The sequence below is a fragment of the Melospiza georgiana genome, chromosome 1 (assembly GCF_028018845.1).
Source record: "Melospiza georgiana isolate bMelGeo1 chromosome 1, bMelGeo1.pri, whole genome shotgun sequence".
Classification (NCBI taxonomy): Eukaryota; Metazoa; Chordata; class Aves; order Passeriformes; family Passerellidae; genus Melospiza; species Melospiza georgiana.
In genome coordinates, this window is record NC_080430.1 from 133,488,631 (window position 1) to 133,503,529 (window position 14,899).

General features: G+C 40.5%; 1 protein-coding gene across 1 annotated transcript in view; it reads right to left on the bottom strand.

Annotated features, from left to right (window-relative positions):
• LOC131086352 (neural-cadherin-like) overlaps positions 1-14,899 on the bottom strand; it is a 40,940-nt gene that overhangs the window by 1,930 nt on the left and 24,111 nt on the right. The window contains 14 exon segments of the mRNA XM_058029325.1: positions 230-384; positions 1,290-1,543; positions 2,968-3,148; positions 3,994-4,258; positions 4,921-5,087; positions 7,854-8,034; positions 8,114-8,246; positions 8,486-8,613; positions 9,431-9,558; positions 9,852-10,066; positions 11,727-12,004; positions 13,029-13,261; positions 13,821-14,005; positions 14,771-14,864. Of these exon segments, the coding sequence (XP_057885308.1) occupies positions 230-384; positions 1,290-1,543; positions 2,968-3,148; positions 3,994-4,258; positions 4,921-5,087; positions 7,854-8,034; positions 8,114-8,246; positions 8,486-8,613; positions 9,431-9,558; positions 9,852-10,066; positions 11,727-12,004; positions 13,029-13,261; positions 13,821-14,005; positions 14,771-14,864 (2,597 nt within the window).

Sequence of the window (14,899 nt, forward strand, 5' to 3'; positions counted from 1 at the left end):
AGCTAAATCAACAATGAGGTGTCCAAAGCCCACCCTTGAAAGTGGGCACACACGACCAGCATCATTAAAGGTACAGACGGGGCTGAAATAGAAGCCTCCCACTTAAGAGGATTTCAGGTAAAAAAAGAAGAAGAAAAAAGCCAATTTGATAAGAAGTTAACTAAAAGGTCTGGGAAAGGAAAGTGAGGAGATGTTGGATTTGCAAAGCTGGATTGAAGCTGCATCATACCTGGTCACGTTCTCCACCTCCTTCTTCATTATAATTGAAGACATTTTCTCTAACATCCTCCCAGCTTTCACGCTCTTCAGGAATGTGGTAAATTCCTCCTTTCCGAAACCCTGAACTTCCCCACTGACTCCACACTGTGTAGGAAACCAAGAGTGCTGGAAGAAATAAAGACACATATTTGTTATATGAGGTATGACAAGGTATGTTGCATGATAAACAAGTAGTTATATAATTCCTGAGATATTAAATCAACTCTTAATTTGACAACTAAATTTGCAGGTAAGAAATGAGTATTATTAATATACAAACAACTAAAATTCATGAATGTAAAGAATAATCTATGTATATTACATCATAAACTTCATTAAAAGGGTATTTTACTTACCTAAAGGAATCCATTTAAATAGAAGGCATTTTGGCCAATCTCTGGCCTTTCACCAATCCTGAGTAAATAAGATACCCAAAGTAAGTAAACCACTGTTTTAATGAAGGTTACAAGTGTAATATAATCCTGGAGTCTTCGCTATTATGAGATGTCTGTGCAGTTTATCAACACAGTTTTATGGTATTATTAATTTATGGTGTTACTAATTTTTCAGCCAAAGTGCAGCTGAAAAAGGACACATTATGAACATCTCTCTGTGCCCATGCTTTTAATGAGGCTTGCCTTTTAAGACCATGAACTTTCTAGATCTCTCTTCTTTCCTAATATGTGAAGAGCACATGTAGCTGTAGGTTCTACCTACTATAAATGTAAGGGCTCAGGGCAGGTGGGGGTTTCACATGGATGTGGCTGCACACAGAGTTGGACACAAAGATGGAAAGCTCTTACTTAAGAAGGATTGAAAGTAAGTGACTGGAAAAGTCCTAACTTTGCTAGAACTGTCCTCAAAGCAAGTAAACTCTAACTATGTGCTGATGTCTGTCTCTTAGCGTCTTCAAATAGTGATCTCCAGAAAAGGCAAAATACTGATCACAAGACTCAAAGGTAAAGCACACTTAATTCAGTGGAACAAGGTACAAGATTAAAGATAAGGAAAAAGGGTACATGATCTCCTACCTAGGAAGACAAGGAGGCACATGCTGATTGCCAGAATAGAGCCAGAGCTTAGTCCAACAGGTCTTGCAGCCTTCACCTGGCTAATTTCACACCATCTTCCCTTGTAACCTTCAGGGCACTGGCAGATAGTCTTGTCTTGGGACTGAGCCACACAGGTACCCCCATTCCTACAGGTCCAGTGTCCACAAGGGGATGAGGTACAGTGTCTGAGCCCTGTAAGTGTGTCAGTCACTTCTACTTTCCCAGCTGGGCACCTGAACAACCAAAGCAGATGATATCTTATAGGCAAGCAAAGCATCTGGAGCTGTATGTTGTTTTGTGCAAAGTTTGTTAATGTTTCTTAAAGTAAAGTTTAATTATTCTCAAGCAAACCACAAATCCACATTGCAAGTTTGAAATACATGGAGAGTCTAACTTAGTGAGCTAGTAGACTTATGAAAACATGAACACATGTTCTGGTTTCCTGATTGAGAAGATATGCAGAAGAGCTTCACTCTTTCCTTAAATGAGGGAGCCATCATTTTCTGACTAACCCTTTTTCTCAATCCATGTTCTAATCAAAGACCCTGAAAGAAAATGGACAGCTGAGATCAATAGGCAGAGAGCTAGTGAGCATGTGGTATAAATTTAGTAATGTTCCTTTGGACCCTGGGGAGAAATATCATTGACCTTGGAATGACTCGTCTTGTCTTTTAGGATTGATTTCTTCTTGCATGTAATTGGAGAGGCCCTGGAGGTATAGTGTGAGGTCACAGATTTCTTTCTGCAATCTAAAGAAAAAATTGGACTGAAAAAATGGCAAAGACTTCATATTGTTCTTTCAGAAGCAGTCTGAAGAATGGAGTGTCCCCAAGCACACTTAAAACAATCTCACAGCCTCTTCTAGCAAAGAATCATCAGACTTCACAAGTGCCAAATTTCGTCTGAATTCCAAGAATTCAAGTGACTCTTCCTCTCAGTCCTGCGTGTATTTATGTTTGAGTTTTTTTAAACAGAAATGCCTGTATTTTGGTTTGCATATTTTAATAAATATTTTGAAATTTTTCTTTAAATAGCAGATTTTCTCCAAGAAACTTACTGTGTAGGATAACAGCTGTTGGGCTTCGGCTCTGGCCCTGGGAAGCCAATTCTAGAATCCAGTTTTGTGACAATCTAATTCTGAAAGTCTCATTGTTTCATACAAATTATGATTAATTTCAACTTCTTTACAAGAAATATATGTAAATATGTATTTGCAATACACATATATATTTATGAAATATATATTTTATATACATGTATGTATGTATATATTGATGTCTATACACACACACAGTCTATATACACTATAAGTGTATATATACACTATGTTGGTATTTTCATACAGAGGACAGACCAAAGCTTTTGCAGTCCACCTTTTATTAAAGGCCATTTAATTTTCTCACTGGCCTTCTGGTGATCTTTTCACCATGGAAAAAAAGGTGGAGTAATTAGTAATTTTTCTGCATATCAGACTTGCATAGAAAGGCAAGTCTAGTCCATGACAGGATATGAGATGGAAAGAAGAATTTGTTCTCATAATGTCTCTCTCTGGCCAGCAGCTACAGGGAATTTCACTATTAGAAGCAAGTTGCCTGGTCAAAGGTGGAAAGAAAGAGCTTCCCAGCCATCCCTGGATGAAAACAAAAGCTTCATGTACCGGCACTCGTATTTTCTCCAAAGGTCTACACAAAGGAAGGGGCTGTAACAGGGCTGGCTGCTGCAGGCACTGGAGTGGCAGCCCATGGTGACCCCTTGCCGCCTCAGAATCAGCCCGAACTCTGTGCTCCTGCCCTCCACGAGGAGCGGCTGTCCGTCCAGCCGGACATCGCGCATACAGCCTGTAACAAAGCACAGGAGCACGCACAGGAGCACATTCCGTTTGCTTCTTCCCCACCTCAAGCCTTGCCCCCAGCACATAAGTAGGAGAACTTAAAGCATTGAAGGAAACTTAAAACATTGTTTAAAAGTATCCTTGTACTCGTCAGGTTTATTTTAGGAGAGAGACAGAAAATATGTCTACTGTGCTCTGGTCAATCTACAGATTGACAGTACTTCTGCAGGAGAGCTGCACTGTACCAATACCACAGTTCAGCAGAATGGTGCTGTGAATCAGAACAGCTCCACTAAATTAATCTAGATTTAAGATATAATCTTAAAAGTGGGGCTGAATAAAAAGCAACAGAATGGGAAAAGCTGTCTTCTTGTTGAACAACAATCTGTCTCAGCACACAATCCCAGGAAATGGAGAGAGTGCCACAAATTGCCTTGTAATTCTTTCTCCTCCTGCCAAAAGTTGTGTTGCCTGTTCCTTAGATCCTTCCAAGACAAAAACAGATCACACCACAAGTACACTGCTTGAGGCATGAGAAACCCTGATCTGGTAGAAGTGCCTCTGCCAGAGGGCTTGGAACAAGATGATCTTTAGGACCTCTTCCAACCTATTCTATGATTCTATGAAACAAAAAACTGAAGTGCTATTTTTTTAATATTTACAGGAAATCTCATGCTTTCAATAGAACCAGATACAATGGCACATAGGGTTGAACACTGAATTCCCCAGTAAAGGAAGGGCATAGTAGTCCATATAGGAATTGTTACCTGGGTTGTAGACTATCCAATACACTCAAAGATGCCACTTTCAGGCTTTAATTACCCCCTATTAGGAATCCATCATATCACTTACCTTGGAAATCATTCTCTGAATGACTGGGAAGGCGGTTTCCTAGCACGATGCTTGCCCAATCCATTTCAAACCATCTATTCACACCCAAGACAGAGGTGACTTCCTGATCCCCTCCACCACTGTTAACACGCAGGGTAAATTCATTGTTGTAGCGCTCCATGGTCAGAAGTACCCACTGGCCATTGTTTATACGTAATGTTCTCATTCTCAAAAAGTGGGTGTTGTCCCCCAAACTGAAGTTAACACTAAAGAAACCCTCAACCACCTAGAAGAAGATGATAAAGATCTTTAATAACAGAATTGCACTTCTAAATGTTATTACACAGTCCTGCCTCAAGAAATGGATGACAGTTTTTAAAATGGAAATGGCATTCTTGTTTTTAAGTGCTTTATTCCCAGATAAAAGTTACCACAAGAAAACTACAGGAATTACTAGGAGGAATTATCAACTTTTTTATTTTACAGGCCACTCTTCTAACTCACATGAACTCTTTATAATCAGTCTTCTCCCTATTGATAGCTACCTCTAAGTCTTCCCAGCTGACCCTCCTGTTTCAATTAGAATAAGTAGCCTCTCTCTGGCTAGTATAGTTCACACAGCTTTTTTCAACAGCAACAAAAATGTAGAGGCAAGTTTGACAGACAGGGAAAGAGAGAAGCCAAGGGAAAAAGCAAGCAGGACAAGCAGAACAATGTTCTTCATTCACATGCATCACATGGACATTTTATGGGCAGTGCAAACTAGAATTGATTGCAAAGAGTAATGCTGAGATGTACAACACAAATGAGAGTAGTTACCCTCATATGGAAAATTCTTGCTCTTTTTACATGACAGAGCAAGTGTCTTTAACCACAAACTGCGTGTTTTTCTCTCGCTGTGGTACTCCATGACAAACTGAGAGCCTCAGGCAGAGCAGCTCTGCTCACCTCCAGTCGGATGTAGCCGTTGCCGTCGGCGGAGGCCAGGCTGAGCAGGGTGCTGTGGGAGATGCGGGTGCGCACCAGCAGCTGCACCCGCGTGCTGCGCGTGCTGCGGGTGCTCCTTGGCTCGTAATGGATCCAGCTGTCCCTTCCGAAGGCCCACTCTGGAAGAACTGAGCACAGCACGCAAAAGCAAAGTGAAAACCTCAGAAATGGCTGCTCCCTCAGATTTCTGCTCTTGGAGAATCTACTAGCTCTGAATGTCACAGTTTTAGATCTTAAGGAATTTTGGTAATACGATGAAGCATCATGGAAAGCAACCTCTGTCCCACTTCAAAGGGAATTAAGAGAAAACCAACAAATTAAGGATTCAGAATTTAAGCAGGAAAGGGACAATTAGATACTATGTCTTGCAGTCTGCCTGTTACAAGCTAAATGTTCTACCCCATCACTCCTACACTGTGCCCAAATCACTTTGGTTTTTTTTAAATCTGAAGCATATTTTCCAGTAAAGTAGCTTATGTTGATCTGAAAAATTGAAAAACCAAACAACTCCCAGAAAAACCAACCAAAGAAAAGAACCAAATATTTCCTTCAGTAGTTTAATCGCATGGTTAAAACCCCCACTGTTAGAAAATTTGCACTTTACTTCCCACTTCACTTGGCACAAGAGAAAGCCTCCAGGAAGCCACAGGACTTTTTTAACTACAAAGGGAGATTAAGTTAGTGTTTACTATTTTAACTAGGGAAAATGCACTGAAATTATTTGTTTCCCTGTCCCTCTGAGGAACCCAGGGTCCAGCACAGAGTTTGATGAAGTTGCACTGCATACTTCTGTGGAAATCAAGCACCACTAAACTACCCAGGCTTTGATGCTCTTGCAGAGCAGGCACCTATTTCAGTCTCATTAGCTGACAGCGATTCTAGATCTGTTTTGGGCCAAGCTTAGTAGAAAAAAAAGAAATTTCTTTTCACCAGATAAAGAGATAGTTCAAGTTAGTTAACAGACAGGACAGACACTGGGTCACCAACAGCTCATCAGATGTCAGTGCCGTGCAAGTAGAAATCCAAAGAGTACCCAGCTCATCCTGGGGCATTTAGTTTGGTTCCCAGGACATGAAATATCAAATGATCAAGAGACTTAATTTCTGCACTCTCTTTTCCTTTCACCATTTGTCTTCTCTCTTTCCTTTCTAGAAGCATGTTTTCTTTTCTCCTCTAGGTTTCCCCCCCACATCATTTTTCTTAACCCAGTTCTTTCTTGTTCACTGTCTCTGCAGCTACAGGTTCTAGCTGATGAGCAGGCATGGGTTTTCCTGGGATGCTCCAGTGACTCCTGTCCTCAGCTGTCTGCTCCTTGCTGTGAGAATGTCACAGTCATTCATAAAGCACTGGCTGGACACCAGCATTTTGCAGCCCAATATATTAGAAGAAGCTGGTGCCAATCAAAGTTTTTCTGTTACATCAGGATATGACTTACAGATTTTGAACAATTGCTTTCTGAGCCCTTGGTTTGTCCCATAGTAATGAGGGGTAGAACCAACACAGCAGCTGGGCTTGTGAAGCAGAATTTAAAAATAGTGCAAAACAGAGTAGGATTTGAATCCAAGCAGACGTTTATAAACCAGTATGTCTGTCTGTAATACAAATAGCTTAACTATATAAACCAATTTTTTGGTCATTATGAACACCTTAAACAGTGAATGCTCCAGGCCTAGACCATGACAGTTACAATTCCAGTCTTCCCCCTTATTGGACGGACAGGGTTTCCACTGAGTAATGTACAGTCAAACTATTTAAGTCTTGTGTGGAGAAAGAGAGGGTCTGGCTGCCTGCACAGGGTATTATTGTTCTGTATACAAGAAGGAAAATTAAGTGCATTGAGCTAAAAGGATAAGAGTAATGCACTATTGTCCTGTTCATGAATTCCAACATATTGATCCAACACTAGCTTGTAAGCACTCCTTTCCAGCTGCTCTCTGCTCCTCATCCTCACCTGTAGCTCAAACTACAGGACTGAGTGGGACAATTCTCTTCCAACAAAACCCCCCAGAGTTACAAGGCAATGGTGCTCTTTACAGATTGTTATGATCAACCACATTGTTTGTACCTTGTACCTAGAGGCAGGTGAAGTCCCAATAAACATCTGTCACTCACTTCTGATTCCTGCTTGGCTGATGAAGGTTTTAAGACAGAGGGGACAAAGGCAACTTCAAGTGTATATCCCCTGTACCCCAAACATGGATGTGGGCTACTAGGAGTTAAATCATTTATTTCCCAAGTTTTTGAATTGTGCTAAAATTTTCCACTTTCTTACAACATCTCAGAGGTTTTCATTATCCACCACGGGAAACTTTTGTTCTCTGATACATATTTCATGCTGGCTTTGTACAGGATAACACATTTGGTGCAGGCAGCCTGATATTATGCCCCCACATACACCCACAGCTGTGGTCTAGGGGAATTGCTCAACTTGCAATTCATTCTAATGACAGATGTAAATGCAATTATCACCATTTCACAAATGGGAAATGGGGTCTGAAGATAACAAGAGGGTTATGCCCACAGGTTTCATATGTTCATTAAACTTCATTTTGGAATCAGCGTGAGCAGAGGAAAAAGGCACAATGCAGAATATTTCCCTTTTCACCACTGGGAAATAGGATGGTGATAAAAATGACAAAACAACCTGTCTGACCATTTCCCTACCCTGCAAAATAAAGCAGCTCTAAACATAACCCTCATCTGCGACATTAATTAACAAGAATTAGTAGGATCTTTACATCTTTGAAGATCTAAATCATTCCCAGAGTACAGCATGGTGTTGTTATTCTATTCCGTTCAAAGTCATGGCAGTATGACTTTGAACACTGGAACAGAGGGTCTGATGCTGCTTCCACAGATCCTCACCACAAATTACTCCCTAGAACTTGCAGTACCTTTTTCACATGCTAATCCAGCATATCCTGGGGAACAGTCACAGTGGAAGAAATCCCAGCCACCAACACACTTGCCATGGGTGCCACAGGAGGCCATCCCACCACTCTGACACATTTCATCCATAAGGACACAGCCTGGAGCACTGTTCAGGGACTCTGCAGGGTGCTCTAAATCATAGACCTGGAAAAGGTCAAAGAAAACCATCACAGCAGGTGCTTACAATTAGCAGTAAACCCAAAAGTGATCTCTGTGGCCCTACCTTACTGTCAACGATGACGTTGCGTATGCAGCCCACAAACCCTCTGAAGTGCCTTTGGGAGTCACGGTAAGGCAAGGTCTGCTTAACTCCCCCCAGCTGCAGGGGCTGATGGCCACTGAAGAGCTTTCCCATGCTGGAGAGGAGGGAGGGAAAGAAAGAATTAGTGCCATGCAAAATACAGCAGCCTGGCTGATTTCACCACCCCACCCTCACCTTTTTCTGTAGCTCTTTTGACTGGTTGTGTTTCAGGGGGTTTTGTTGGGTTTTTTTGTTGTTGTTGGTTTTTTTGTTGGTGGTGGGTTTTTTTTGGTTGGTTGGTTTTGGTTTTTTGTTTGTTTGGTTTTGTTTGTTTGTTGTTTGTTTTTTGTTTACCTCTGAGATCCCACAATCTCTCCAGAGGCTTCACAGGCAGACAGATCCATTTGGGAAATCTTCTTAGTGACACTGCCATTGTCTCTAACTGAGACATTCATACAGTTGTCAAGAATCAGCTTCACTTCCTAGAAAAAGGCATTATTTAAAACAATTATATCCAGAGATATGCATATATTTTTATTCCATATTTTCTTTCACTTCTCAGAAGATAGAACAGTAACTACCAATTACAGTGCAGGAAACTTTGTTAAAATAATAAAATACTCCACATATTAATCTGGAAAGTTATTGCACATGGCATGTAACTAAAAGAAAGATTTAACTCTGCCATGACAAGTCATTGGCATAGTAGAGGGAGCATAGGACATTCTTGGAGTTTTCTGCAAGATCAGAACACAGAGAGATAACCTAACAGAGCAGAAGGTCTGTCAGGCTGCATCCCATATCCTGACCTGCCTTTTGGCTTGTCTTATGTGGGAGAGAAGGGGGAGCCTAGCAGATGCCTTCAGCAGTGTTGTATCAGCAAGATATTCCCTGTACACAAAAGTGCATCTACCTCCTTTGTGCTACACATCTAAAGTCTCTTGCTGGGGCAGGGCTTCTCACTCAGATAAAGTACAAATGCTTCACCCAATCACGTCAGGAAGCATTTAGGCCCTGGATTATCACAACTCTGTTGTCCAAGCAGCAGACAGGATAACTAAAGAAAGGAAATAGCATGGCCAGTTTCATAACTGGATCAGACTTCTCCAGGCTTTGTTTTGCTTCACTACTTCAAGACTAAGAGGATGTTTGAACTGACAAACTTCTACCCCTGCCATTTCAGAGATGATGGAAAATTGATTGATTGAGTTCCACAGAAGGGAGGAAGGATTTGGAAGGAATAACTAGGTACATGAATTAATGCTTACATAGGACTGCCTGTGCCATATTTACACTTGCCTTTCCATCATTTATAATTTTAATATTGTGCCAGCGGCGATCTGCAACATTAACTTTTTGTGACAGCTGCAGGAAAAGCTCACCAGAGCTGTGGCTCACAGTCAGCGATGGGACACCACCAGAGAGTTCTGCAAAGGAAAGACTCTTATTGGATATGCAGTAACCATGTTCCCATTCAAATGAAGTTGAAATTACTGTTGCAGTTAGATCTTAGTTGGAGAAGATCTTTAGACAGCTTAAAAAAAGTCCAGCTTCTAACAGTGACACAAAGATATGAATTAGGCATACTGGCAAACTATTGTGCATTCTCCTTATTCTCCAGGAGTAACTTTCTGAGCCTTTTAAAAAATAAAACCCCAAACCTATGAACTAAGTAGAATCTCACCTTCACATAAACACAAATACTCTGTAAGGTGCTAACCTAAGGCAAGGAAGTTTTCTTTTTCTCCAGGCTGCCCTCGTGCCGCTGGTCCATGGTACAACAGAAGGCCATCAGCAACTTCAGTGATAAACTCTAAGGAGATGCGGCTCTCAAAGCAGGGCTGAAGAGGAGGGAACCAGGCGTAACCGTGGCCTCTGAAGCTGTGTTTTGTCTGCTGGCAGTCTGGTCCATGAAAATTTGCAGCACATTTGCATCTATTTAATAAAAAAAATAAAAGCAAATATCCACCATGCAAACAGAAAATGCAAAGGTGTTCTGAGAACAGGACTCTCCACATTAAACACAGGACTCCATGTTCCCTAGGCCATGGTACAGGTAAAGCACTAGCAAAACTTCAACAAATGTTTTGACTTGTTTGTTCAAACACAATATAAATTTAGTCTAAATTATAATATGTCTATGCAAAGATATTCTGTGAGTAAATGATGGACCTGTTGTAATACATAAAGCTCATGAAAACCTCTTACATCTTCAGACAAAAAAAGAAAAACATTTTTCACTAGGCTTAGTTATCAGCTTGTCTGAAGACTTTGTAATGCTGACAGGAAAAGCAAAGGAAAATCAGAATCACAGAATGCCAGGTGGAATGGGCCTCAAGTATAATTTGGTGCAACTTTTCTTGGCAAAAGAATGATCTAGACAAGATGGCCTAGCATCTTGGTAGAGTCCATTTCTGGGTAAACCACCACCTCCCTGGGGAGATTAATACAATGGTTGATTATTCTCATTGGGAAAGAATTTCAGCTTGTGTCCAATCGGAGTCTCTGCAGGAAGGGTGTGGGGAGGAAATATCACCCAGAAAAAGAGGGCTGTGGCAGTCATAAATCTTGACCTTTTCATATTTATTGCAAGATAATTGCTAGTTTATTTCTTTTACACTATCAAACAAGAGACAGTTGGAGTTCTTTCCTTAATGATCTGTCGAAAAAAGTAGCCACAGTACGACAGTAACAGAACCTCTAAGTGGGAAACCAAAGGAACAACAGAAATGGGCAGAGGGACAGGAAGGGAGATCAGCTGGGCTCCTATTTCTGAGTTTCTGTTTGCTTTAGATTGCTAGTACATTTGAGAGCAGAATGATGGGGGTAGGATGCAGGAAAAGATGACACCCAAAACTACTGAACATGGAGCAAAAGCAAAGAAACCTCAGAATTGAACAAATGATAGGTGACAGAGCCTGCCTAGAGTTTCTGAGCAGCAAAATTTCCCTGTCTGATTATGCCTGAGTAGCAATAAGAACTTTTGCATGACAAGAGCTTCTGCAGCTTCAGTCTGAGTCCTGTCACCCCTCCTAGGGGTGCTATGAAGACACTGGCCAATGTTTCTGCTTTCCTATATTGGGATGATTATTTTTAAGCAAAACATGCTGGAAGCCACATTCTGGAATGGGATCAGGCTAATTCTGAGCTAGAACAGTCCTATAATTTTTTTTTTCATCTTTATACTATATTATCTATGAGATCTCATTTTTGGAGAAACAAATAAGGCAAGAAATGTGGGGAAGATGTTATTAAGTGGCATAAGAGATGTGATTAAAACATTTAACAAAATTAAAGTGTTTAGGGCAGGCTGCACAAACTAAGAGCATTTTGCAGGGTGGCATTAATGGAACTGGTGCAGCCTGGAATGTTCCCAAGGTTTTCCTGGAGACTATGTTGAACATAAAATATATGTACCTAATATATGTACCTGAGAATAGAGGTCCTTTTGCAAGACCTGTGTGTGAAGTAAAACAAAACTTAGATTTGCCACAATGAGAAGCCATGAAGTGATGGTTCCTGCAGCTTTGACTCATCCTCCTTACAGTCTGCTCTACATGCACTGTGTTTGTACACCTTATGGAGCTTTACCAACCTGTAGCCCAAATCAGTATCCACACATGTGCCACCATTGAGACAAGGGTTTGTCTGGTATGAGGAGCAGGAAAGATGAGGATTCTCCCGAGCAGCACAGCCACACACAGCATGGCTCAGGACTGTCACAGACACCAGTGAAACACTTCCAGCTGTGGTTATGGTTGGTACATGGTTCTGTTCATGCTTACTGACGCATCCGCTGCTGTGAGTGCACTCTGCAGTCACACACTCATCAATGCCAGTCTGGGTGATATTTATGTCCAGAATGCTTTCCAGCTGAAGAAGAATAAGAAGAATAATTAGTTGCATTCATCTGACTTTTCCACTGAGTTCACCAATGACAGCAATGAAAAGCCCAAGTCTTATTTATTTGCAAAACTGGTTGCTATGCCAATTCCTTCCAATGTCTACCTCACCCTATACAGCCAAAGGCAGCTCAGTCTGGCATCTGTTAAGGCCAAAGCCTTGGTATAAGTCAATTATAGCATGAATAAGCATTTTAAAGGCAAAATACCCTCAATATTCATTAGACTGAGTGGATAATTTTTTTATCACTAATGATTCTGATGCATTATTTACACAGCATATAAACTATATTTTTAATCTGAATTTCTGACTTAAATATACTGGGAATTGGCACTGGATAGTGAAGAAATATCTTTCCTGGCAAGTATGAGTTGGTACAACTCTGCACCAATATGTTTCCAACAGAGCAAATAATTTAACTCTTTTCAATGGTGGTTTTGGTTTGGGAGGTTTTTTGGTGTTTTTTGGTTGTTTTTTTTTGGTTTTTTTTTTTTTTTTTTTTTTTTTGCTAGAGGGAAAGGAAATTTACTAAATTTTAAACACATATTCCAACCTGGTTTTGTACTGGAGAGTGGCTCTTTTACTACTTTGCTCTTTTAAGTCTAGAACCTTGAAATGTTTGACTGGTTTGGGAGTTCCAACTAGAGAACTAAAAATTGAAACATTAAAGCATCATGTAGAAAGGCAACAGCCAAACACATTCTTCATACAGTGTTTTACAGTCTTTTCAATAGGAAAAACGTGTTCGCAGTCCTAAAAGCATATTGTGTTTAGGTGACTTGATATGTATTCAGAGTCTGGGTTTCAGAACATTAGTATTTGAAACTTTTAGTATAAGTGCAAAAGGATTGTCTGATTTTACTGATTTAAGCTCTCTATTTAAAACTATCACACATTACTCTCTCAATCATTCTAATTGTTCACATTCACAGGCATTACCTGAATAGACACAATGAGAAGATGCTGTGGTTTCATACACAGGATGGATACTTACCCAGGCTCTGGAAGCTGCTACATTGCCATTAAGTTTTTCTGCTTTATAATAAGGTGGGCCATAAACTGCAAACCAAACATCAACCCCTCGGATTGGACTCGGGCTATTCAGTACACTGAAAATGTGAACATTTTCCAGTTGAACTGAGATAATTTCTGAAAGCAGCTTCTTCATCTGGTAGTATTTACTTTGTTTTTCAGGGGACTGGGATATGAACTCCTCTGGTGTGATACCTGTAACAGCAGTTGAAAATTTGACACCTGTTTCTTGCAACTGTTGTAGCAATAGAAGAAAGGAGCAGCACAGAATAAATCATAAGGTTGCAGAAAATGGTCTCAACTGCAAATTCAGGAGTATTGTAATTTTTAGGCTCTGAAATTTTCCATGCTTGCTTCTACTAAACCTGTGTGTTCTGAAACTTTTTAGACTTTTATTAATTACCAATTTTTTAAAATTATTTTTTAGAAGGAGAAACATGTTTAAGAAGATTTTACTTTTCCGCAGAGGTTGGGGATTTTCAGGCAGGCATTTGTTCAAATAAAGTTTTCCTTCTGAAATATAAGTGGCTGCATATTTTAGAAGTTGGTATAGAAATGAGACAACTTTTCCTTGCTGTCAATTTTCTCCATAGGTGCCTCTCCACATGCAGCATCAGAGGACCATGCAAAGATGCATTTCCTAACCTGGAAAACTATTAATTCTCATCCCATGTCTAAGAGCATTCCAAGCAGAATTCAAAGTATCAGAGCAGTAACATTGCAGACCTAGACCGTACTTGAGCACATTGCTTACCTGTTATTCGTACAGAACCAGCGTTACGGAGGGCGTCATCCTTGATTTCCTTCACTATAACCTTTACAGTGGAGATAACATCTGGCCAGACTCCATCAATGACTCTAACTCTTATGTTGTATGTTCCTGGGGGGGTTCCTTCTTTAATAGTCAGCAAACCTGAGTTATCATTAAGGATAAAGTACCTGTAATAAGAGTTAAGCCAAGGAACAAGCTATGAGAAGTTCAAAAGCTACGTTCTAATTATCATCACTGGTGGTTTTTCTGAGCCACTTTCTATTTATCAAAGATAGCAGATGTGTTCTTTCATGAAAGGACAGAGCAGAACAGAACTTTTTTACATTGTCTCCTGTGGCTCCTAATGACTCTTCACCAGTGTATCAGGAAGGTTTTGTCCTGCTGCTGTGCTGTATTAACTGTGTAGGAAGACTAAAGCTGCAATAGCCATAACTTTGGAAATAGTGCAAACTCCTAGTGTAGATACATTCACTGAGAGTGACACCTCTGTCAAAACCTCTGAATGGCACATGTACATCTCAGCTCCAGTCACAATTCAGACACTCCCAAGTCTATACATCTAGTATTAAAAAGGTCTTGAAACCAATGGTGACATGGAAACACCAGGAGCTTGGATGAAGGAATTTAGAAGTTAGTAGGTATGTTTCCTGTAGCAGCTCACTGATACAGATTGTGGGAATGACTGTGAAGAGGAATTCAGAATTCTGGCCCATGAGGCAATGGGCAGCAGACTGGTTAGGCACGCAGTGTTATTTACTGCAGCCTCACACTCAGAAGGGCTTTTGGAAATCTGCACACTGAAGTGTCTAACCAACAAAATTATTTTGTACTCATGTTTTTAAAAAAGAGTCAGTGTAAAAACTTGCTGTGATTTTGTATCTGCTCTATTTTCCCAGAAAATTTATGCAACTCCCATTTTTCTCTCCAAATACCTTGATGTCTTCCCTTCAAATTGGTAGATTTTGCGATCCCAGTCATCAGCATCAGGGGCACTGACCTGGCCCAGCACAGTCGTGGGGAGAATACCTGGAACAACACAGCACACAGGTGCACAGTCAGAG